Source organism: Somniosus microcephalus, chromosome 22, assembly GCF_052327205.1.
Source record: "Somniosus microcephalus isolate GS21.2 chromosome 22, FLI_Smic_1.0, whole genome shotgun sequence".
NCBI classification, from domain to species: domain Eukaryota; kingdom Metazoa; phylum Chordata; class Chondrichthyes; order Squaliformes; family Somniosidae; genus Somniosus; species Somniosus microcephalus.
In genome coordinates, this window is record NC_141008.1 from 48,518,265 (window position 1) to 48,543,829 (window position 25,565).

At 50.0% G+C, this 25,565-nt stretch overlaps 1 protein-coding gene across 2 annotated transcripts in view; it reads left to right on the forward strand.

Moving 5' to 3' along the window:
- The window catches only part of LOC147102280 (transient receptor potential cation channel subfamily V member 1-like), a 63,176-nt gene that overhangs the window by 17,838 nt on the left and 19,773 nt on the right, over nucleotides 1–25,565 (forward strand). For both annotated transcript variants that reach the window (XM_085964672.1, XM_085964671.1), the window contains exons 2-6: nucleotides 1,211–1,602; nucleotides 7,863–8,032; nucleotides 10,466–10,618; nucleotides 11,934–12,074; nucleotides 22,895–23,193. In XM_085964672.1, the coding sequence (XP_085820798.1) occupies nucleotides 1,295–1,602; nucleotides 7,863–8,032; nucleotides 10,466–10,618; nucleotides 11,934–12,074; nucleotides 22,895–23,193 (1,071 nt within the window). In that variant the 5' untranslated portion in view covers nucleotides 1,211–1,294. The remainder of the gene's footprint in view (nucleotides 1–1,210; nucleotides 1,603–7,862; nucleotides 8,033–10,465; nucleotides 10,619–11,933; nucleotides 12,075–22,894; nucleotides 23,194–25,565) is intronic.

The following is a 25,565-nucleotide window of genomic DNA, read 5'->3' on the forward strand; positions in this document are numbered from 1 at the left end:
AGATAATGCTCCTATTATATTATATAACACACCGTGTGTTACTGATGTTTCGGATGACAGGAAAAATTTACAATGGGATGTCTAGCTTGGCTATCCATTCGCTGGCCTCCTGAGATACTGCGTGGAGAAATGAGCTGCTTCCTGCAACAGATCTTAGTGGGCGCGCGTCCCACGATTCCGTCCATCTGGGGTCGATACCAGCTGCATGAATATTAGCTGCTGTTTCCTACAATGGCCGGCGCAATTTTAAGTACTTTTGTGGTGGTTTTCTCGAGTCTTCATAAATGGCAAGATGTGTAGCACTGGGTATAATGCTCCAATTATAGATATATAACACATGGGGGCAAAATTTGGTTGCGTCCCGTTTGGGGGCGGTAACCGCGTCATCACCGGAGATTTAGCGCCCGGCGCGGAAGTACCACCCCAGCAGCTAAATTCGGCTTACCACCCCGGCAAGGAGGAGGGACGCTATCTCGGGTGCTCCACTTCATCTCAGGGCGGTGTCGCGGGCGCAAAGTGCGGTAGCGCTGGAGTGCTATGCAGCCACTCCGCGTAGCACTGGATGCGTTTCAGCGCCCCTCCCCTCCCGTTAAAGGGGAGTGACGCTGTGAGCTCTGCAGAGCCTCCGATGGCCTCCGACCCCCCCCCCCAGGGCGGCGTGGTGCCATGGCTGCAGCCCGGCACCGAGACGCAGCGCCGGGCTGCATGATGGCGGCCACGGACCATGCTCAGGACTGCCACGGAGGGCCGACCTGGTGGTCGTCCAAAAAAAATATTAAATGGCGGCGCGGGTGGCGGCCGCACCTCCCTTTAATTAGTGCCCCGCGAGCGAAGGTCAGCCCGGCTCGTGACCCGCAAGGCTGACGCTGACACTGCCCGCGGCAACCTCGCGGTGCGCAGCCAAATTTCTGCCGCGGGGCACTAAGGGGTCACGGCACACCGCGATGATGTCATCGCTGGTGGCGCAGTGGCCCAGGGCACTACCGGCGAGGGCACGGCGCTATCGGCTAGCGCCCCGCTGAATTTCTCGGGAGGCCCCCACCTGGGCGATAAACCCTTTGCGCCCCGCTAACGCCCCTTGGAGGCGCTAACGCCAGGCGCAAAGGAGCCGAATTTCACGGCCACTGTGTGTCATTGGGAATAATGCTGCAGAGGAGATTATAAAGCTGTACATTGAGTTTATTTTTTATTGAATGTGTTTCTTTTTCAGGATATCTGAAGTTTGCCATGAGCTCTCTTGCGAACTCGCTCCTTGTTGAATGACTCTGTGGATTTCGTGGCGTGCGCTGTTGGAATGAAGCGGTTGCGCAGCGATGATGCTGATCAGTCTGAGGTCACTGGTGAAACCGGTTTGAATCCAGACATGGATGACGTGTTCACCGATGATGATGAGCTGGAATATTCCTTTCCTACTCTCAGGCAGTCCATTGTGTCCAAGGGCCCATTGTCTTCTCCTCCCAAAATTTTGAAAAAGCCAGCTCATCGCTACCACTTTCGCGAAGCTGACGCCTCAAAAGCCAAGGCGCCAATGGATTCCATTTTCTCGAAAGGTTATCAAACTTCACCGAAACCTAGTGGAGCGGCAGCCCAGGAGAATGTAAAGTAAGTGCGCAGCTCGTGATGGGTGTATGATTGAGTAGAAAGAAGCTACTGGGCAGTGCAAAACAACGCAGGGGTCAGAGGACACACAGAACCATGTGATTAAAGCTGGTGGGGGTTTATTACCTTGCAGTCTGTATAGGGTACTCGAGGGGTTTATACACAGTGCAGTCTGTATAGGGTACTCGAGGGGTTTATACACAGTGCAGCCTGTATAGGGTACTCGAGGGGTTTATACACAGTGCAGCCTGTATAGGGTACTCGAGGGGTTTATACACAGTGCAGCCTGTATAGGGTACTCGAGGGGTTTATACACAGTGCAGCCTGTATAGGGTACTCGAGGGGTTTATACACAGTGCAGCCTGTATAGGGTACTCGAGGGATTTATACACAGTACAGCCTGTATAGGGTACACGAGGGGTTTATACACAGTGCAGCCTGTATAGGGTACTCGAGGGGTTTATACACAGTGCAGCCTGTATAGGGTACTCGAGGGGTTTATACACAGTGCGGCCTGTATAGGGTACTCGAGGGATTTATACACAGTGCAGCCTGTATAGGGTACTCGAGGGGTTTATACACAGTGCAGCCTGTATAGGGTACTCGAGGGGTTTATACACAGTGCAGCCTGTATAGGGTACTCGAGGGATTTATACACAGTGCAGCCTGTATAGGGTACTCGCGGGGTTTATACACAGTGCAGCCTGTATAGGGTACTCGAGGGGTTTATACACAGTGCAGTCTGTATAGGGTACTCGAGGGGTTTATACACAGTGCAGCCTGTATAGGGTACTCGAGGGATTTATACACAGTGCAGCCTGTATAGGGTACTCGAGCTGGGTCAAAGAGGTAGGTTTTAAGGAGCGTCTTAAAGGAGGAAAGAGAGGTGGAGAAGTTTAGGGAGGGAATTCCTGAGATCGGGGCCAAGGCAGCTGAAGGCACGGCCGCCAATGATGGAGCAGTTAAAATCAGGGATGCTCAAGATGCCAGAATTGGAGGAGCACAGAGACCCCGGAGGGCTATAGAGCTGGAGGAGGTTACAGAGATAGGGAGGGACGAGGGCATGGAGGGATTTGAAAACAAGGATGATATTATGTCCGTGAATGATTGAGACACGGACAGCAGGAGTTGAACAAAACAAGTCTTTACTGGTGGAAGTCAATAGTGAAACTGAAAACAACAGAGGCTCACTAGCACCTTTTATACAGGGGTGGTCACTGCCGGTACTGCAGTCTGAGACCAGTTATTCTCTTAAAGGTACATACACAACAATTCCTCCCCTTTTAGATAAACAGTACATAACATTCATTTAACAACTAAATGATAACTAATTACAATCACAATTACGGTTGCTAGATACATTGGTTAAGTTTAAGCAATTATAAGTTCAGTCTTTGAGGAGGCTTCCTGATTCTGTCTGGATAACGCCTCTTTGGGGTATCAGGTTCTTCTGGCAATGTTGAGTCGGGATCAATGTCGTTGTTTGGTTCATCTGCTTCCAATATCACTGGTTCTGCGGTAGCTGCAATTGGTACGTCGATTTCATTGCCAGGTGTATCAGATCGTGGTGTGGAGTTGACGTTTTCCAGTGACTCTAGAATCTGGTCAGCATGGCATCTTACAATGCTCTCTCCAACGTCTACGGTATACATAAGAGGTCCTTGCCATGTACAAATCGTTCCTGGCTGCCATTTCTCAGTGCAGTAGTCCCGGGCCAAAACTGGTTGACCTATCTTAAAACTCCTGGTCGGCCTTTCATTCATATTCTGAAACTGCCTGTTCTCCACATCTCTTCGGACGTTTGGCTTAACCAAATCCAAGCGGCATCGTAGTCTTCGATTGAAGAACATCATGGCTGGAGTTTGGTTGGTAACCGCATGTGTCGCATTCCGGTAGGCAAACAAGAAGTTGTCCACCTTGTGTTGTAGGGGTATATCTTCATTACACATTGCCTTGATAGCCTTCTTGAACGTTTGGACAAACCTCTCGGCCAATCCATTAGTGGCTGGATGATATGGGGCAGATGTGTAATGCTTAACACCATTGTTCTTTAAGAACCTCCGGAACTCTTCAGACACAAACTGTGGTCCATTGTCAGAGCAAATCTGTTCAGGCAGCCCATTCCTGGCGAATATGGTTCGTAAGACTGTGATAGTTTTTTCCGTGGTGGTTGAGGACATTTTTATTACCTCTGGCCACTTTGAATGTGCATCCACCGCAATTAAAAACATCGAGTCCATGAAGGGACCAGCAAAATCAATGTGCACCCTTTGCCATGGAGATGAGGGCCACTCCCATGGATGCAGAGGAGCTTGTGGTGGGGCGTTTTGGACCTTCTGGCATCCTGCACAACTCTTGGTCATCTCTTCGATTTCTCTATTGATTCCCGGCCACCACACAAACGCTCTGGCTAAGTTCTTCATTTTTACCCCACCCAGATGACCCTCATGAAGCTCATTGAGCACTCTATCCGTCAACTTAGGTGGAATTACTATTCTGGATCCACACATCAAGGTTCCTCTGCACACTGACAGCTGTTCTCTTCTTGGCGAGAATGCTGGCAGCAGTGGTTCGCCATGTGCTGGCCATCCCTTCACCGTTAAATCATAGACCCGTGATAGTGTCGGGTCATTCCGTGTTTCCTTTTCTATGTTTGCATTCGTCACAGGGAGACATTCGACTATGGTCGAGTGGAATAACTCCATTGGATCCACTGCAAGGTCGTCTTCTTCCACCGTCGGCAACGGTAGGCGTGACAATCCATCAGCATTCCCATGCTGTTTAGTTCCTTTGTACTCGATGTCATATTGGTGTGCCCCTAGGAAAAGGGACCACCTCTGCAGCCGTTGTGCTGTCATTATCGGTACGCCCTTCTGAGGGTTGAAAATGGCGACAAGAGGTTGATGATCGGTTAGTAGAGTAAATTTTTGACCGTGCAGGTAGTGAGTGAACTTCTTCACCCCCCACACTAGGCTGAGGGCCTCTCTGTCAATCTGGGTGTAGTTACGCTCGGCAGAAGTTAACGAGCGTGACGCAAAAGCTATCGGCCTCTCTAAACCATCAAGGAATTTATGTGACAGTACCACCCCAATGCCGTAGGGAGACGCATCACACGCCAGTCTGATCGGCAGTGCTGGGTTGTAGTGAGCCAATACTTCCCTTGAAGTGATTAAGTCCTTACTCTTCTGAAAGGCCCGCTTACAATCATCGCTCCATTTCCATGCTACCCCCGTTCGTAGCAGGGCGTTCAGTGGGTGCAGAATTGTCGACAAATTCAGCAAAAACTTATGGTAGTAATTCACCAATCCGAGGAATGACCTCAGTTGCGACACATTTTCAGGTGCTGGGGCCTTAACAACCGCTTCAATTTTGTCAGGGGACTTATGTAACCCCTCTTCATCAATCACGTGGCCACAATATGATATCTGTTTCTTAAAAAACTCGCACTTGGGGCGGCTGGCTCGCAGCCCATGTTCCCGTAGTCTAGTGAGCACCTGTTCTAGGTTGTTGAGGTGTTCACTGTCATCTTCACCTGTCACAAGGATGTCGTCCAAGTAACACTGAGTCCCCGGAATCCCTTGCAGGACTTGTTCCATCGTTCTTTGCCATATCGCCGGAGCCGATGCTACTCCGAATACCAATCGATGATACTGGTAAAGACCTTTGTGAGTGTTTATCGTGAGATACTTCCTAGCGGACTCTTCAACCTCCATCTGCAAATATGCTTGTGCTAGGTCAATTTTTGTAAAACGCTTCCCTCCCGACAGTGAGGCGAAGATGTCTTCTATCCTTGGAAGAGGATATTGTACTGTGTGAAGGACTGGGTTCACCATCACCTTGAAATCCCCACAGATGCGAATCTTCCTTGGCTCCCCGGACTTATTGCTTAACGTTTTCTTCATGACAGGAACGATGGGTGTCGCCCACTCGCTCCAGTCGACCTTAGACAACACGCCTGCCTTCTCCAGATTCTCCAGCTCTGCCTCGACGGCTGGGCGAATTGCATATGGTACCGGTCTTGCTTTGAAAAACTTGGGAACTGCATTCTCTTCTATTTTTATCGAGGCGGTTACGCCTTTAAGTGTGCCCAGTTCTTGTTGAAATACCTCTTTGGCGTTAGCTAAGATTGTTGACAATCGTCCAGGAGTGACGTCTTCATCTTTTTTACCGTCCACCGTCATTGCATGAATGGAGTGCCAATCTAAGTTTATCTTCCTGATCCATTCCCGTCCCAATAACGGTGGTCCACCATTTGGCAGTATGTAGAGATACAATTTCCGTATTTTCTTGCCGTTGTATTCGACAGGCACCCTTATTTTTCCTCTGGGGTATACTTTTTGCCCCGTATACGTCGTCAAGACGATGGATGTCTCTCTCAAGGATATGTGTGAGAATAGCTGCTCGTAGTCTCGTCGATTCATGATGGTTAGCGCTTATCCTGTATCCAATTCCATTTTAACTTGGGACCCTGCTATCGTGAGGGTGACCCAAATGGTTCGGTGATCCTCTTTTGCGATTACATTGTGAAGTTTGAGACAGCTTAGTCTCCTGTTCCCGGATTCACTATCGCTCATCTGGTCTTCGGAACTACTGTCCGTCATCTTTTGTACTTTCTTGTACGGTCCCTTAGTAGCCTTTTTGTTGTCGCTGGTCTTCTTCCCAGACCTGCAAACTCGTGCAATGTGTCCCATTTTCCCGCATTGCCTGCATATTTTGTCTTTGGACCAGCAGTCCTTCTGGTCATGGTTAGTTCTGCCGCAGCGATAACATTTTGCAAATCCCCGTGTCATTTCGTGGGTGCCGTATTCCTGTGGCTTTTGTTGAATTTCTGCAGCTCCCCTGGCTGCTGCTTCATACAATACTGCCACGCTGAAAGCCTTATCTAGCGTCAGCTCTTTCTCTGATAGTAACTTCTTCTGTGTTCCTTCACTCAGGAGTCCACAGACAAATTTGTCCCGTAGGGTATCTGCCAGTCCTGCTCCGAACTGGCAGTGCTTTGATAGCTTGCGTAGTTCCGTAAGGTACTCAGCATTGCTCTCATCTTTATGCTGAGTTCTCCTGTGGAATTTAAATCTTTCTGCTATCAACAGCGGTGCAGGGTTTAGGTGTTCCTGTAGGACAGCAACAATTTCGTTAAAACTCTTCGCCTTCGGTTTGGCTGGAGTAATCAGGTCCCGCAATAGGCCGTACGCTCTAGCGCCATTAAGTTTAGCAATATCGATGCCTTTTTCTCCTCCGCTACTTCGTTTGCCTCGAAATATACCTCGACTCTTTCCACATACGTGGTCCAGTCCTCTATTGTATTATCAAAAGCAGTGATACAGCCAGTCTTCGGCATCTTGCAAATCTAAAATGGCGCCTCCCGCGCTTTGCCTTCTTCCCCGATTTAACAAAATGGCGCCTCCCGCGCTTTGCCTTCTTCCCCGCTGTTGCTAGCGCTGCTTTCCGCGGTTCCCGTTGCAACCTGCAGCTCCTCGCGGTTTCTTGCGCGTTTAATATTTCTTTTTTTTAAATTATTTTCCCGTCGTGGAACAACCCTGTGGGACTCTTGCCTCCCTCTTCTCGGGTCTATACGCAGCCCGGCTTCGTAGCACCGGCCGCGCCCTGTGTGCTCCACCCTCTCTCTCTCTTCCCGACAACACTGCTCGGCCCCGTTGCAAACCACCCGCTCGAGTTCGCGACCGCTGCAGCCCAGGAAGGATCAGTGCACTACCTGCCACCAGCCCGATTAGCTGAAGCACCGTCGACAGGAACCAGGCCCCGCTTCCGACAGCTTCTCCAGCAATCTTCAACTCCGCTAACACAGGGGCGGATGCCCACGGTCGACGCCCGTTTCTACTGCCTCTTACTTTCTTTTCTTTCTGGCCTCGACCTCTGCCCACTTCGCTGTAGGAATGGATCCCAGGAGGTGGTGCAGACTGTAGGTAGGTTCGTATCTGCTCGTCGCCAGTATTATGTCCGTGAATGATTGAGACACGGACAGCAGGAGTTGAACAAAACAAGTCTTTACTGGTGGAAGTCAATAGTGAAACTGAAAACAACAGAGGCTCACTAGCGCCTTTTATACAGGGGTGGTCACTGCCGGTACTGCAGTCTGAGACCAGTTATTCTCTTAATAAAGGTACATACACAACAGATGAGAATTTTAAAATCGAGGCGCTGCTTAACCGGGAGTCAATGTAGGTCAGCCAGCAGATTGCGACCTATTTTGTCTTTGGGTGATCTATTTTTTTATTTTGTTAAAATGTTTTTGTTATTCACAGGAAGCAATCCTTGGCTTCAGTTAGAAGCATTGAGGAGAATTCCACACCCAAAGTCTACGAGCGGCAATGGCTTTTTCAAGCTGTGTCCAAAGGCAACCCAAGAGAGTTAGATGGATTACTGCAGCACCTGATCAAGAACAACAAGCGCCTCACTGACTGGGAATTCAGAGGTATCTCATTTCGTCCCTCCCCTCCAGTTTTCTCCACTCCCGTTCCGGCCCTGAAGGTATGATTCCACGAGTACCAACTCCCCCTCTCGTACCTCGTCCCAAGTGTGAATCTAAACAGTGAATAAAGAAAGAAAGGACTTACATTTCTATAGCGCCTTTCACAACTTCAGGATGTCCCAAAACGCTTTACAGCCAATTAAGTACCTTTGAAGTGTAGTCACTGTTGTAATGTAGGAAACGTGGCAGCCAATTTGCGCACAGCAAGCTCCCACAAACAGCAATGTGATAATGACCAGATAATCTGTTTTAGTGATGTTTGTTCAGGGATAAATATTGACCCCAGGACACCAGGGAGAACTCCCCTGCTCTTCTTCGAAATAGTGGCCGTGGGACCTTTTACGTCCACCTGAGAGAACATACGGGGCCTCGGATTAATGTCTCATCCAAAAGACGGCACCTACGACAGTGCAGCGCTCCCTCAGTACTGCCCCTCCGACAGTGCAGCACTCCCTCAGTACTGCCCCTCCGACAGTGCGGCGCTCCCTCAGTACTGCCCCGCTGACAGTGCAGCGCTCCCTCAGTACTGCCCCTCCAACAGTGTGTCGCTCCCTCAGTACTGCCCTCCGACAGTGCAGCACTCCCTCAGTACTGCCCCTCCGACAGTGCAGCGCTCCCTCAGTACTGCCCCTCCGACAGTGCAGCGCTCCCTCAGTACTGCCCCTCCGACAGTGCAGCGCTCCCTCAGTACTGCCCCTCCGACAGTGCGGCGCTCCCTCAGTACTGCACTGGAGTGTCAGTCTGGATTATGGGCTCGAGTCGCTGGAGTGGGCCTTGAATTCACGACCTTCTGACTCAGAGATGAGAGGGAGACTCTCCACTGAGCCAAGCCCCATGCTCTTCTCAATCAATGAGCACAGACTTTCCAGAATGGCTCACTGGACGGAGACTGGTAGATAAATATCACCATCCTTTCCGCAGACACCAAGGCCAATTGTAACCCTCACCCTCTCTTCTTGCTTTCCTGGATCAGCTTCAGGACTCAATCGGTATTGTGATTCAAAAACGTTGTACTAAAAGTGAAACTTTAACAGTCCAAAAGATGGGATGGTATTTAAAGCCCCATCGACTCCTTGAATACTGCAGTAGTCAGAAGCACAAAGCCATATGCAGGAGATGTGCTTCCAAACCCAATGGGGAGGTGTACCATGGTGGAGAAGCAGTTGCGTCCAGTGTGAATGGTTTCAGCTGTTAACATTTCATATCAGCTGGGGCTCAGTGGGTCGCACTCGCGCCTCTGAGTCAGAAGGTTGTGGGTTCGAGTCCCACTGCAGAGACTGTGGTGTCTTGTGAAAAGAGGAATCGAGTACCAGCTTGTTCATCCCAAACGTCACCAGCATGTGACGATGGTGTGGTGACAGTCTGGCACGATCACAACAACATTAAACAGAGTGTAAGGTGGAACTGAAGCATTCGAGGACGCTGTGGGCTGGATTCTCCTGTTCCAGGCTGAGGTCCTAACAGGGTGGCTCCTACCAAACCCACTCCAGGCCCCCGCACATTTCATACAGAATTACATCGAGTCTACAGCACAGAAACAGGCCATTCGGCCCAACAGTTCCATGCCTGTGTTTATGTTCCACACACTGGAGAGTGGGACTAATTGGAGAGCTCTTTCAGAGAGACTCGATGGGCCAAATGGCCTCCTCCTGTGCTGTGTCATTCAATGATCGTACGAATTGCTTCTTTCTACATTATTCATTCCTCACATCAATTAAAAAAAACCTGGATCATGTCCGCTATCAATCTTTTTCCTTTCTGATGAAAGCAAGTTCACTTGCTCGAAAGAAGCTGTTGAACTATTGAGGCGTAAAGAAAAACAAAATATAACGATAAAATAACGGACCCACCCAGGACTCCTTTGCCTTGACGTTAGCACTGTGAGATTCAGGCGTACCAATGGTTAAGACATTTGTGTGAAATCCCTTTCTCTGCTATCTTAACCAATGTGTATCAGTTTAATGCTTCCGTTAACAAAGGGGGCATAAGCTTAAAATTAGAGCCAGGCCGTTCAGGGGCGATGTCAGAAGCACTTCTTCACACAAAGGGTAGTGGAAATCTGGAACTCTCCCCCCCCAAAAAGCTTTTGAGACTGGAGGGTTCAATTTAAAAACTGAGATTAATAGATTTTTGTTAGGCAAGGGTATTAAGAGTTACAGAACCAGGGCGGGTAGATGGAGTTAAGATACAGATCATCCATGATCTAATTGAATGGCGGAATGGGCTTGAGGGGCCAATTAGTCTTCTCCTGTTCCAATGTTAAAATAGGGGAGGAAGGAGGTTCAGAGTGGAATCTGAGTGGAACAGCTTGATGGGCCAAATGGCCCTCTTCTCCCTGCGGGAGCGTGTTAACCTCTCACGTTTTATGCTGTTCAGACCCAGAGACCGGGAAAACCGTTTTACTGAAGGCGCTGTTAAACCTGAGTAACCAGCGGAACGACACCATCTCCGTGCTGCTGGAAATCGCGGAGAAAACGGACAACCTGAAGCAGTTCATCAACGCGGCCTACATCGATAGTTACTACAAGGGTACAAAGCACGCACGAGGACACGCGAGGTCTCCAGGAGTTTAAGATTCATCTCCCGGGCACTGAACAGGCTGGGGCTCTTTTCTCTAGAAAAGATAAGGCTGAGGGGTGACCTGATAGCGGTGACCCGGGGGTGTTTCAATATTTACATGGAATCCCCGGGAATGTTTCAGTATTTGCAGGGAATTCCGGGAATGTTTCAGTATTTGCAGGGAATCCCCGGGAATGTTTCAATATTTACATGGAATGTTTCAGTATTTGCAGGGAATTCCAGGAATGTTTCAGTATTTACAGGGAATCCCGAGAATGTTTCAATATTTACATGGAATCCCGGGAATGTTTCAGTATTTACATGGAATCCCAGGAATGTGTCAATATTTACATGGAATCCCGGGAATGTTTCAATATTTACAGGGAATCCCTGGGAATGTTTCAATATTTACAGGGAATCCCCGGGGGTGTTTCAATATTTACATGGAATCCCCGGGAATGTCTCAATATTTACAGGAAATCCCCGGGAATGTTTCAGTATTTGCAGGGAATCCCGGGAATGTTTCAGTATTTGCAGGGAATCCCTGGGAGTGTTTCAATATTTACAGGAAATTCCTGGGAATGTTTCAATATTTACAAGGAATCCCCGGGAGTGTTTCAGTATTTGCCAGAAATCCCCAGGAGTGTTTCAATATTTACATGGAATCCTGGGAATGTTTCAGTATTTACATGGAATCCCGTGAGTGTTTCAATATTTACAGGGAATCCCCAGGAATATTTCAATATTTACATGGAATCCCGGGAATGTTTCAATATTTACATGAAATCCTGGGAATGTTTCAATATTTACAGGGAAGCCCTGGGAATGTTTCAGTATTTACCAGAAATCCCTAGGAGTGTTTCAGTATTTAAAGGCATCCTGGGAATGTTTCAATATTTACAGGGAATCCCCGGCAATGTTTCAATATTTGCCGGGAATCCCTGAGGATGTTTCAGTATTTGCCGGGAATCCCTAAGGATGTTTCAGTATTTGCCGGGAATCCCTAAGGATGTTTCAGTATTTGCCGGGAATCCCTGAGGATGTTTCAGTACTTGCCGGGAATCCCTGAGGATGTTTCAGTAGTTGCCGGGATTCCCTCAGAGGTGTGTTAGTATTTGTAGAGAAGAACAAAGATTGCACCAGTGCCTTCAAGGTAACCCCCGCCACCACCTCCCCCCACCCGCGCTTCACACAGACAGGTTTGAGAGAAACTGTTTTATTGTCTGACCTGCTTCGGGTGGCACTGCATCAGCCTAATGATTAATCCAATCCGAATCCTACCCAGGTCAGACGGCGCTGCACATCGCCATCGAGCGCCGGTGTCTGCATTTCGTGGCGCTACTGATTCGGAACAGCGCGAATGTCCACGCTAAGGCCAACGGGATGTTCTTCAGGCTCAAGGAAGGCCAAACTGGATTTTACTTTGGTAAGAAAAGCAGCACGAGGACCTTGTAACAACTGAGGGGGAAAGAAATGATTGCATAACCTGAAGCGAGAGAAAACCTGCCAAACTGTAACTGGGCTATTTACACAGCCAGCCAGTCACACACACACTCCCAGCGAAGCAAGTTCCATAAAGTCGTGTAACCACGGGAGGACAGCGGAGGGGCGATTTATTTTTCCCTGGACCTCACACACTGAGTGATTCCAATCTTTTGATGCACTCACTGTATGTGCAGACTTAGCTGGCCTGAGCTTCAGTGGCTGTGGCAGTGTCTGATGTTGTACAGTGACTGTCTTCCCTGGAGTATATTGGATAACTACTTGAAGGAGATGAAATTGCGGGGATACAGGGAGAGAGCGGGGGGAGTGGGACTAACTGGATTAATCTTCGAAAGAGCTGGCGCAGACTCGATGGGCTGAATGGCCTCCTGTGCTGTACGATTCTTTGATTCTATGATTAAGTATGAGATCATCCACTTTGGCCCTAAGAAAGATACATCAGAGTATCTGCCTTACCTACTGTCAGAGGTATTGGCTTGGGTAGGGAATTAGTTAGGAGGCAGCAGACGGACAGTAGGGATAATGGGTGTGTACTCCAATCAGCAGGATGTGACTAGTGGTGTCCCCCAAGGATCTGTACTGGGGCCCCAGCTTCTCACTATATTCATAAGTGACTTGGATGAAGGAATAGAGAACCATATATTTATATATTTAAGTTTGTTGACGACACCAAGTTCGGTGGCACAGCAAATAGTGTAGATGGGAGCAGGAAGTTGCAATGGGACATTGATAGATTCAGTGAGTGGGCAAAACTGTGGCAGATGGAGTTCAATGTGGGGAAGTGTGGGGTCACCCACTCTGGGCCTAAGAAAGATAAATCAGAATATTTTCCAAATGGCGAGAAGCTGGGAACTGTGGAGGAGCAGAGAGATTGAGGGCTCCAAGTACAGAAAACACTAAAAGCTGGTGGACAGGTACAAAAAATAATTTAAAAGGTTGCTGGAATGTTGGCCTTTATCTCGAGGGGTCTGGAATACAAAGGGGTGGAAGTGAAGCTTCAGTTGTACGAGCCTGGGTCAGATCCCATCTGGAGTAACTGCGTTCAGTCCTGGGCACCGTACCTCAGGAAGGAGATATTGGAGTGGGTGCAGAATAGATTCACTGGAATGATACCCGGGGGATAGATGGATTAAATTATGGGAGCAGGTTGCACAGACTGGGCTTGTATTCCCGTGAGTTTAGAAGATTAAGGGGTGATCGAATCGAGGTGTTTAAGATGATTAAAGGACTTGATCGGGTCGATAGAGAGAAACTATTTCCTCTGGTGGGGGGAGTCCAGAACAAGGGGGCAGAACCTTAAAATTAGAGCCAGGCCGTTCAGGGGAGATGTCAGGAAGCACTTCTTCACACAAAGGGTGGTGGAAATCTGGAACTCTCTCCCCCAAAAAGCTGTTGAGACTGGGGGTCAATTGAAAATTTCAGACCTGAGATGGATGGATTTTTGTTGGGTAAGGGTATTAAGGGTATTAAGGGTTACAGAACTAAGGCGAGTAGATGGAGCTAGATACAGATCATCCATGATCTGACTGAATGACGGAACAGGCTCAAGGGGCTGAATGGCCTCCTCCTGTTCCAATGTACTGGACTCAAGACCACTTTAAACTGTGTAAAGCACTTTTTCCGAAGGGATATACAGCGTGAGATTAGCAATTAACATGGAACGCCATTACTCAGAGTCTTGTGTTATGAGGTTAGGTTGTTTACTGAATGCGGATTGTTTTCAGTGGGCTCCCTGGGGCAATATTCTCTAGTACTTTTCTGCGTGGGAGCCCAAACAGTAATGATTATAGTTGGAAAGGGTTGAAGAAATGGGATAGATTCTGAACAGATGTAGCAGCTCAAAACTGGGCATCCATGAGGCGCTGTGGGCCATCAGCAGCAGCAGAATTGTATTCCACCACAATCTGTAACCTCATGGCCCGGCATATCCCTCACTCTACTATTACCATCAAGCCAGGGGACCAACCCTGGTTCAATACGGAATATAGAAGAGCATGCCAGGCATACCTAAAAATGAGGTGCCAACCTGGGGAAGCTGCAACTCAGGACTACATGCATGCTAAAAAGCGGAAGCAGCATACTATAGACAGGGCTAAACGATCCCACAATTAACGGAACAGATCAAAGCTCTGCAGTCCTACCACATCCAGTCGTGAATGGTGGTGGACCATTAAACAACTAACGGGAGGAGCAGGCTCCATGAATATCCCCATCCTCAGTAATGGTGGAGCCTAGCACGTGAGTGCAAAAGACAAGGCTGAAGCATTTGCAACCAACTTCAGCCAGAAGTGCCGAATGGATGATCCATATCGGCCTACTCCCGAGGTCCCCACCATCACAGAAGCCAGTCTTCAGCCAATTTGATTCACTCCACATGATATCAAGAAATGGCTGAGCGCATTGGATACAGCAAAGGCTATGGGCCCCGACAACATCCCGGCTGTCGTGCTTCAGAACTAGCCGCACCTTTAGCCAAGCTGTTCCAGTACAGCTACAACACTGGCATCTATCCAACAATGTGGAAAACTGCCCAGGTATGTCCTGTCCACAAAAAGCAGGACAAATCCAACCCGGCCAATTACCGCCCCATCAGTCTACTCTCAATCATCAGCAAAGTGATGGAAGGTGTCGTCGACAGTGCTACCAAGCAGCACTTACTCACCAATAACCTGCTCACCGATGCCCAGTTTGGGTTCCACCAGGACCACTCAGCTCCAGACCTCATTACAGCCTTGGTCCAAACATGGACAAAAGAGCTAAATTCCAGAGGTGAGGCAAGAGTGACAGCCCTTGACATCAAGGCAGCATTTGACCGAGTGTGGCATCAAGGAGCCCTAGTAAAACTGAAGTCGATGGGAATCGGGGGGAAAACTCTCCACTGGCTGGAGTCATACCTAGCACAAAGGAAGACGGTTGTGGTGGTTGGAGGTCAATCATCACAGCCCCAGGACATCACTGCAGGAATTCCTCAGAGCAGTGTCCTAGGCCCAACCATCTTCAGCTGCTTCATCAATGACCTTCCCACCATCATAAGGTCAGAAGTGGGGATGTTCACTGATGACTGTACAGTGGTCAGTGCCATTCACAACTCCTCAGATAATGAAGCAGTCCATGCCAGCATACAACAAGACCTGGATGACCTTCCAGCTTGGGCTGGTAAGTGGCAGGTAACATTCGCGCCACAGAAGTGCCAGGCAATGACTGTCTCCAACAAGCAAGAGTCTAACTACTGCCCCTTGACATTCAATGGCATTACCATCACTGAATCCCACACCATCAATATCCTGGGGGTCACCGTTGACCAGAAACTTAACTGGACCAGCCACATAAATACTGTAGCAACAAGAGCAGGTCAGAGGCTAGGTATTCTACGGCGAGTGTCTCACCTCCTGACTCCCCAAAGCCTTTCCACCATCTACAAGGCACAAGTCAGGAGTGTGATGGAATACTCTCCACTTGCCTGCATGAGTGCAGCTCCAACAACACTCAAGAAGCCCAACACCATCCAGGACAAAGCAGCCCGCTTGATTGGCACCCCATCCACCACCTTAAACATTCACTCCCTCCATCCCCGGCGTACCGTGGCTGCAGTGTGCACCATCTACAAGATGCACTGCAGCAACTTGCCAAGGCTTCTTTGGCAGCATCTCCCAAACCCGCGACCTCTACCACCTAGAAGGACAAGGGCAGCAGGTGCATGGGAACACTGTCACCTGCAAGTTCCCCTCCAAGTAACACACCATCCTGACTTGGAAATATATTGCCATTCCTTCATCGTCGCTGGGTCAAAATCCTGGAACTCCATCATTAACAGCACTGTGGGAGCACCTTCACCACATGGACTGCAGCAATTCAAGAAGGCGGCTCACCACCACCTTCTCAAGGGCAATAAGGGATGGGCAATAAATGCTGGCCTTGCCAGCGACGCCCACATCCCATGAACGAATAAAAAAAATGCAGTTAGCTTTATCTTGCCTTATGTTGGTTTATCGACACTCTGCCTTGCAAAGTATTGGGATATGGGTTGGGGGGACACTGTGCATAGGGTGGCCATAGATTGGAAGCCGGTGGTTTTTTTGTGGAGGGAGGGAGGGTGGGTCCTGGACACTAGCCTCCAACCTCGGGGACCTGAATTCAACTCTCACCCAAACTAAGATGCTGAGAGTCTCAACATAGCCCAGAGCACAAAACTCCAAATCTACATTAACTGACAGGTCATAGCATAGCTATTGTAAGAATTGTAAAGAAATGCCACACTAAAATGACATAGTCGTATCAGTTTTCACTCTGTATCTAACCTGTGCTGTACCTACCCTGGGAGTGTTTGATGGGACAGTGTAGCGGGAGCTTTACTCTGTATCTAACACGTGCTGTACCTGCCCTGTGAGTGTTTGATGGGACAGTGTAGAGGGAGCTTTACTCTGTATCTAACCCGTGCTGTACCTGCCCTGGGAGTGTTTAATGGGACAGTGTAGAGGGAGCTTTACTCTGTATCTAACCCGTGCTGTACCTGCCCTGGGAGTGTTTAATGGGACAGTGTAGAGGGAGCTTTACTCTGTATCTAACCCGTGCTGTACCTGCCCTGGGAGTGTTTAATGGGACAGTGTAGAGGGAGCTTTACTCTGTATCTAACCCATGCTGTACCTGTGTGGTAAACCACTGTTGTTAGTATTGTTGTACTTGTCTGTGCATGCCTCAGCTGACTCCGCCCCTGGCTCCACCCTCATGGCTGGGTATAAAGGTCGCTGCTCAGAAGCCTCCGGCCCTTTTGGATACCAGGCAACCCCAAGAGGCATGCTCTGTTCTTTGGTAATAAAAGCCTGTTTATTACTTACTCAATCTCCAGTCTTTTGTAGCAATTGATAGTGCATCAATTTTATTACCAAAGTTAAATGTTGGCTGCGGATGCTGATCAACCGATGGCGCAAAACGCTGAGCAGCAGGCGCTGCTGCGAGCCCTCAGACCAACATGCCTGGACCTAGACCCCCAAGAAGCGGGTTCGTCGACTAAATTCGCACAATGGCTGCGTTGCTTTGAGGCGTATCTGGAAGCCTCGACCGTGACTCTTGATGAAAATAAACTGAAAATCCTGGCCTCGAAGGTGAGCCACCAAGTCTATACTTTAATCCAAGATGCGACGACCTACGCGGCGGCTATCGACCTACTGAAAGGGCAGTATGCACGCCCGGTTAACACGGTCTATGCCAGGCACCTTTTAAGATCTCGCAGACAGCAGCCCGGGGAATCGGTGGAAGCCTTCCTACGGGCACTGCGGGTACTCGGACGCGGCTGCGACTGCAAGGAAGTATTGGCCGCGGCACATGCGGAGGGACTGATACGAGACGCTTTCGTTGCGGGTCTAAGGTCCGACTACTCCCGGCAGAGGCTGCTGGAGAAGGGTGAAATAGACCTGACAAAGGCAGTGTCCCTCGCGCTCTTGCTCGACGCGGCCCACAGAAATATGGACGCTTTCTCCCCTCATCGCCCCGCGCCGTGGACGCCGCAATCTTGGGCCATGGGACCGCCACCTCCAACTGCTGCAGCGATGTCCAAGGCACAAAAATGCTATTTTTGTGGCCAAGCTAAACACCCTAGAGCACGCTGCCCCGCGAAGAATGCTACCTGCTCCGGCTGCGGGAAGAAAGGTCACTACGTTAGCGCCTGCAAAGGGAAGACCGCTAACGCCAGCAGCGCTGCGTGCGAACCGTGGGCGCAGCCATCTTGTCCGCCATCTTGGGCTCCCCCAGCCGCGTGGGGACCGTGGGCGCCGCCATTTTGTCCGCCATCTTGGACGCCTCCGACTTTGGTTACGGGGGACCCGGACTCCACCACCGCCTCATCGGACGACCGCATCGACACGCTTGAACATACGCTGGCTTCCGTGACGCTGGATCAATCTCTCCCGCATCAACTGTCCAGGTCCATGATGGACATTACGGTAAACGGCTGCGCCACTACCTGCCTTTTTGACAGCGGGAGCACGGAGAGTTTTATACACCCCGACACGGTGCGCAGTTACTCTCTCCCGGTCCTGCCGACGCGTCATCGCATCTCTATGGCTTCCAAAGCCCAGTCAGCGGACGTCGGTGGCTACTGTATGGTGACTCTTTCAGTGCGGGGTACTGAATACAAAAATTTTAAACTTCTGGTCCTGCCCCATCTCTGCGCTGCCGTCCTACTGGGGTTGGATTTTCAGTGCCACCTTAAGAGTGTCACTTTAGCGTATGGTGGACCCCTCCCCCCTCTCACAGTCTGCAGCCAGCAGTTTTTAAATCGCCCGCCGCGCGCCATTTGCAGCCTCTCCACCCTTAAAGTCTCCCCCCCCTCCTTGTTCGCTAACCTCACCCGCGACTGTAAGCCCATCGCTACCAAAAGTAGGCGTTACAGTGCCGGGGATAGGGGTTTCATTAAATCCGAGGTAGCGAGACTCCTGAAGGAAGGGATTATCGAGAGCAGCAATAGCCCATGGCGAGCACAAGTGGTGGTGGTGAAGGCTGGCGGCAAACAGCGCCTAGTTATTGACTACAGCCAGACGATCAACCGCTACACCCAGCTGGATGCATATCCACTCCCCCGCATATCTGACATGGTCAATCAGATAGCACAATACCGGGTGTTCTCGACGATTGATCTGAAGTCGGCATACCACCAGCTCCCCATCAGGGCTGAGGACCGCCAGTACACAGCTTTTGAAGCTGACGGTCGGCTCTATCACTTTCTCAGAGTTCCCTTCGGCGTCACCAACGGAGTTTCTGTCTTCCAACGGGAGATGGACCGGATGGTTGACCAGAACGCGCTCCAGGCCACTTTCCCATATCTAGACAACGTCACCATCTGCGGCCATGACCAGCAGGACCACGACGTTAATCTAGAGAAATTCCTCCGGACGGCCCAGCGGCTGAATCTCACATACAACAAAGACAAATGTATGTTTCGTACTACGCGCCTTGCTATTCTTGGCTGCGTAGTGGAGAACGGAGTCATCGGCCCAGACCCCGATAGAATGCGCCCCCTTATGGAGCTCCCCCTCCCCCACTGCCAGAAAGCACTGAAGAGATGCCTGGGGTTTTTCTCTTACTATGCGCAGTGGGTGCCCAACTATGCGGATAAAGCCCGACCCCTCATCAAGTCCGCCTCCTTCCCCCTGACAGCAGAGGCCTGTGCAGCCTTCACTCTCATAAAAGGAGACATTGCGAAGGCCACAATGCACGCTGTGGATGAGTCCCTTCCTTTTCAAGTGGAGAGCGACGCATCCGACTTTGCCCTAGCTGCAACCCTTAACCAGGCGGGGAGACCCGTGGCCTTTTTCTCAAGGACCCTCCAGGGCCCCGAGATTCGACACTCCTCTGTCGAAAAGGAGGCCCAGGCCATTGTGGAAGCCGTGCGACATTGGCGGCATTACCTGGCCGGAAAACGATTTACCCTGCTCACTGACCAGCGTTCAGTGGCTTTTATGTTTCATAATAAGCAGCGGGGCAAAATCAAGAATGACAAGATCTTAAGGTGGAGAATCGAACTCTCCACCTACAATTACGATATCTTGTACCGGCCCGGGAAACTCAATGAGCCCCCAGATGCCCTATCACGTGGTACGTGCGCCAACGCGCAGGTTGATAGGCTACAGACCCTCCACAATGACCTCTGCCACCCGGGGGTCACCAGGTTCTTCCATTTTATCAAATCCCGTAACCTGCCCTACTCCATCGAGGAGGTCAGGACCATGACCAGGAACTGCCAGATCTGTGCCGAGTGCAAGCCGCATTTTTATAGGCCAGACAGAGCGAGCCTGATCAAAGCCACGCGCCCCTTCGAGCGGCTGAGCATCGATTTTAAAGGGCCCCTCCCCTCCTCTGACCGCAATGTGTACTTCCTCAATATAATTGATGAGTACTCCCGTTTCCCGTTTGCCATCCCTTGCTCGGACATGACCAGTACCACGGTCATTAAATGTCTGAATGACCTCTTCGCCTTGTTCGGTTTCCCTAGCTATATCCATAGCGACAGGGGCTCATCTTTTATGAGCGACGAACTTCGGCAGTACCTGCTCGCGAGAGGCATTGCTACAAGCAGGACCACCAGCTACAACCCCCGGGGTAACGGCCAGGTGGAAAGGGAGAATGCGACAGTCTGGAAGGCAGTCCTTTTAAACTTAAAATCTAAGGGCCTTCCGACCTCCCGCTGGCAGGAGGTCCTCCCTGCGGCGCTCCATTCCATTCGGTCGCTGCTCTGTACACCCACCAATGCCACTCCTCACGAGAGAATGTTCTCCTTCCCCAGGAAGTCCACGTCGGGGATTTCGCTACCAACATGGCTGACTTCTCCAGGTCCCGTCCTACTGCGGAAGCACGTGAGGACCCATAAGGCGGACCCCCTGGTCGAGAGGGTGAGCCTCCTCCACGCTAACCCGCAGTATGCTTACGTGGTGTACCCGGACGGGCGGGAGGACACAGTCTCCATTCGAGACCTCGCACCTGCAGGTGCTCCTGAAACACCCTCTTCGCCACCCACCGCTACTCCTGCCTACCCCCAGGACACAGTCCCCGCACGAGACCTCGCACCTTCGGGTGCCTCTGAGAGACCACCATCGCTACCTCCCATTACCCATGCTCTGACCCCTGTAGACGGCATGCAGCAGCCCCAGGGTCCGCCACCTGCTACTCCTCCTCTGAACGAGACACCGGGTTCAACGTTGGATGCTGCACCATCACCGCCGCTGCTGCGACGCTCAGGACGGCTTACAAGGCCTCCTGATAGACTTCAGTACACGGATTTTTAGTGCACTTCACCCCGCCGGACTCAATTCTAAACAAGGGGTGAATGTGGTAAACCACTGTTGTTAGTATTGTTGTACTTGTCTGTGCATGCCTCAGCTGACTCCGCCCCTGGCTCCACCCTCATGGCTGGGTATAAAGGTCGCTGCTCAGAAGCCTCCGGCCCTTTTGGATACCAGGCAACCCCAAGAGGCATGCTCTGTTCTTTGGTAATAAAAGCCTGTTTATTACTTACTCAATCTCCAGTCTTTTGTAGCAATTGATAGTGCATCAACCTGCCCTGGGAGTGTTTGATGGGACAGTGTAGAGGGAGCTTTACTCTGTATCTAACCTGTGCTGTACCTGCTGCAGGAGCTTTACTCTGTATCTAACACGTGCTGTACCTGCCCTGGGAGTGTTTGATGGGACAGCGTAGAGGGAGCTTTACTCTGTATCTAACACGTGCTGTACCTGCCCTGGAAATGTTTGACCTTGAAGTTTAGACAAAAATGAAGGCTGCTAAATGGGCAGACAGCAACGGGTGCAACTTTCATCCTTGCCCTCGTGGCTAAGTATGAAGCATGTGAGGTAGTGATCTGTGTGTGGGCCCCTTGACTGAGGCTTGTTGGTTAATTAAGGGAGACAAGTGTAAAAGTCTTGCGGAGTTGAAACTGGGGCTAAAAGCATTAAATTATGAGGCAGGTTACATAGACTGGGCTTGTATTCCCTCGAGTATAGCAGATTAACGGATGATCTAATTGATGATTAAAGGAGTTGATCGGGTCGATAGAGAGAAATTATTTCCTCTGCTGGGAGAGTCCAGAACAAGGAGGCAGAACCTTAAAATTAGAGCCAGGCCGTTGAGGGGTGATGTCAGGAAGTACGTCTTCTCAAAAATGGTAGTGAAAATCTGGAACTGTCTCCCCCAAAAAGCTGTTGAGGTCAATTGGAAATGTCATACCTGAGATAGATAGATTTTTGTTAGACAAGGGTAGTAAGGGTTACGGAACAAGACAGGTAGCTGGAGTTAAGATACAGATCACCCATGATTTAATTGGATGACAGAATCGGCTCAAGGGGCTGAATGGCCTCCTCCATGTTCCTCTGTGTTTTGTCATACTAAATATTGGGAAGACCGAAACCATTGTCTTCAGTCCCCAATACAGACTGCGTTCCCTAGCTACCGAATCCATCCCTTTCCCTGGCCACTGTCTGAGGCTGAACCAGACCGTTCGCAACCTTGGTGTCTTATTCAACCCCGAGACGAGCTTCCGACCACATATCTGTTCCATCACCGCCTACTTGCACCTCATCGCCTGTCTCCACCCCTGCCTCAGCTCACCTGCTGCTGAAACCCTCATCCATGCCTTTGTCACCTCCAGACTCGACTATTCCAACGCACTCCTGTCCGGCCTCCCATCCCCCACCCTCCGTAAACTTCAGCTCATCCCAATCTCTGCTGCCCCGTGTCCTAACTGGCACCAAGTCCCGTTCACCCATCACCCCTGTTGCTCTCTGACCTACATTGGCTCCTGGTTCGGCAACGCCTCGATTTTAAAATTCCTATCCTTTTCAAATAACCTCCATGGCCTCGCCCTTCCCTATCTCTGCAACCTCCTCCAGCCCCACAACCCCCCCCCCCCGAGATCTCTGCGCTCCTCTAATTCTGGCCTCTTGGGCATCCCCGATTTTAATCGCTCCACCATTGTCGGCCGTGCCTTCAGCTGCCTGGGCCCCAAACTCTGGAATTCCCTCCCTAAACCTCTCCGCCTCTCTATCTCTCTCTCCCCCTTTACGACGCTCCTTAAAACCCACCTCTTTGACCGAGCTTTTGGTCACCTGTCCTAATAGCTCCTTATGTGGCTCGGTGTCACATTGTGACTGATAACGCTCCTGTGAAGCGCCTTGGGATATTTTACGACGTTAAAGGCGCGATATAAATACAAGTTGTTGTTGTGATCATCTTCCTGACTAGACCTCTTCCCACGACAGGGGAACTGCCTCTCTCCCTAGCTGCCTGCACCAACCAGCTGGATGTTGTGACGCACCTGCTGGAAAACCCGTACTGCCAGGCGGATATCGACGCGACAGACTCCATGGGGAACAACGTGCTCCACGCGCTGGTGTCCATCTCCGACAACACCAAGGAGAACACCAAGTTCATCACCGAGATGTACGACCACCTGCTGAGGATGGGGGTGAAGATCAAGCCACAGCTGGACCTGGAGAGCGTGAAAAACAGGAAGGGGCTGACCCCCCTCAAACTGGCTGCCAAGACTGGCAAAATCGAGGTGGGTGAGTGAGTGGGTGGGTGAGCGGGTGGGTAAGTAAGTGAGTGGGTGGGTGGGCGAGTGGGTGGGCGAGGGGGTGGGTGAGTGGGTGGGTCCCAGCGGCCAGGCTTCGAGCAAGGAAGCATGGCGGAGGGGAACGATGAGGCTGGAGGAATAGTTCCTGCCGCTAATGCGTTCCAGTGACTCTGTACATTCTTGCTGCCAGAAAAGTCTAGCCGCTTCTTTCAATGGGCTGGAAATTGCGGTCGGAGGCTCCTCGCGGGTGAAGACCTCCGAACCGTAAGTAAAGTACGCACCTGCCTCCCGCTCCCAGGCCCTACGCCTGATAAAGGCCCACGTATCCCGGGGCGCAGGCGGTTCACAAGCGGCCCTGGGATCAGGTGGGCCGGCCCAACCAATCACAAATGGGGATTCCCATTATGCTAATGAGACCCCATAACCATAACAGGAATCCCCTAAAAAACACTTTCACCCCACTTAAATAAAATCACATGTTCAAAGTTAATTAAAATACAATTTAATTAAACATTTAAAACAAAACTTTTATTTTTTGAAAATGTTTTAAAGGGGCCAAATATAACCTAAACTCATTTTAAAGGTTTTTGAATGTTTAAATCATTTAAAATAATTTATTTTAATATTTATTTAAACCCTTACGCTGGTAAAAGAAGGCCCTACGCCTGCTTGTACCAGTCGCAAGGGTTTGATGGGCATTCGCTGGGCAGTAGCTGGGTCCGCCAGCGCATGTCCGTTTCCTGCAGATTCGTACGATCTTTCAAGCTGAAAGTTGGCAGATCGCATGATCCGGGTTTTCGCACATGCGCATCGCAGACGGAAACCACATCCGCTGTGCGTGCGCGGTCATAGGCCCCGGAAAATCCGGGCCAGTGTCTTCACCTCGCCGGAGCTCAATGTCCTTTCAATTATTTCTATGTTCCAGAAAAGCTGCGGATGAAAGGATTGGAACTGAGGTTCAGCTGCGGAGAGAAAGGTTCAGCAATAATTTACAGATGGGGATTGAGAGGCAAAGCAGAGAGATTGTGAGAGATCAGGAGAGACTAACCGAGAGCTTGTGACAGAGAGCTTGTGACAGAGAGACTAACAGAGAGCTTGTGACAGAGAGAATCCAGAGAGCTTGTGACAGGGAGACTAACAGAGAGCTTGTGACAGAGAGAATCCAGAGAGATTGTGACAGAGAGCTTGTGACAGAGAGAATCCAGAGAGGTTGTGACAGAGAGCGTGTGGCAGAGAGAATCCAGAGAGGTTGTAACAGAGAGCTTGTGACAGTGAGCAAGAGAGACAATGACAGATAAAGCTGAGAGAGAGATTGTAACAAAGCTGGAAAGATGTGATTGCACTAGACAGGGTACAGAGGAGATTTACCAGGATGTTGCCAGGACTGGAGAATTTTAGCTACGAGGAAAGATTGGATAGGCTGAGTTTGTTTTCTTTAGAACAGAGGAGGCTGAGGGGAGACTTAATTGAGGTGTATAAAATTATGAAGAGCCTAGATAGAGTGGATAGGAAGGACCTATTTTCTAGCAGAGAGTTCAATAACCATTGATTTAAAGTAATTGGTAGAATGATTAGAGGGGAGTTGAGGAGAACTTTTTTCACCCAGAGGGTGGCGGAGGTCTGGAACTCACTGCCTGAAAGGGTGGTCGAGGCAGAAATGCTCATCACATTTAATAAGTACTTGGATATGCACGTGAAGTGCTGTAACCTACAGGGCTACGGACCACGAGCTGCAATGTGGGATTAGGCTGGATAGCTCTTTGTCGGCCGGCACAGACATGATGGGCCGAATGGCCTCCTTCTGTGCTGTAAATTTCTATGATTCTATGAAAAATTAATAGATTGAAAGTGGTATTCTGAGAGAGAGAGGAAGAGAAACACTTAATCAGATAGCATGACATTCTGTAAAGAGAGACAGAAAGTGTGACTGACAGAGACTGACAAAAAGTTTGTGACAGAGTGCAAAATTGATAGAGAGACTGTGACAGATATTCAGCGTAATATTCTGTAACAGAAACAGGGAAAACTCACACGATAGATTGGGAGAAAAATCACTGATTGAAAAGGATGAGAGAAGCTGGGTATATATTTCTCCCATTGTCATAATGAAAAGAAAGAAAGAAAGACTTACATTTATATAGCGCCTTTCACAACCACCGGATGTCTCAAAGCACTTTACAGCCAATTAAGTATTTTTGAAGTGGAGTCACTGTTGTAATGTAGGAAACGCAGCAGCCAATTTGCGCACAGCAAGCTCCCACAAACAACAATGTGATAATGACCAGATCATCTGTTTTTCTTATGTTGGTTGAGGGATAAACATTGGCCAGGACACCAGGGAGAACTCCCCTGCTCTT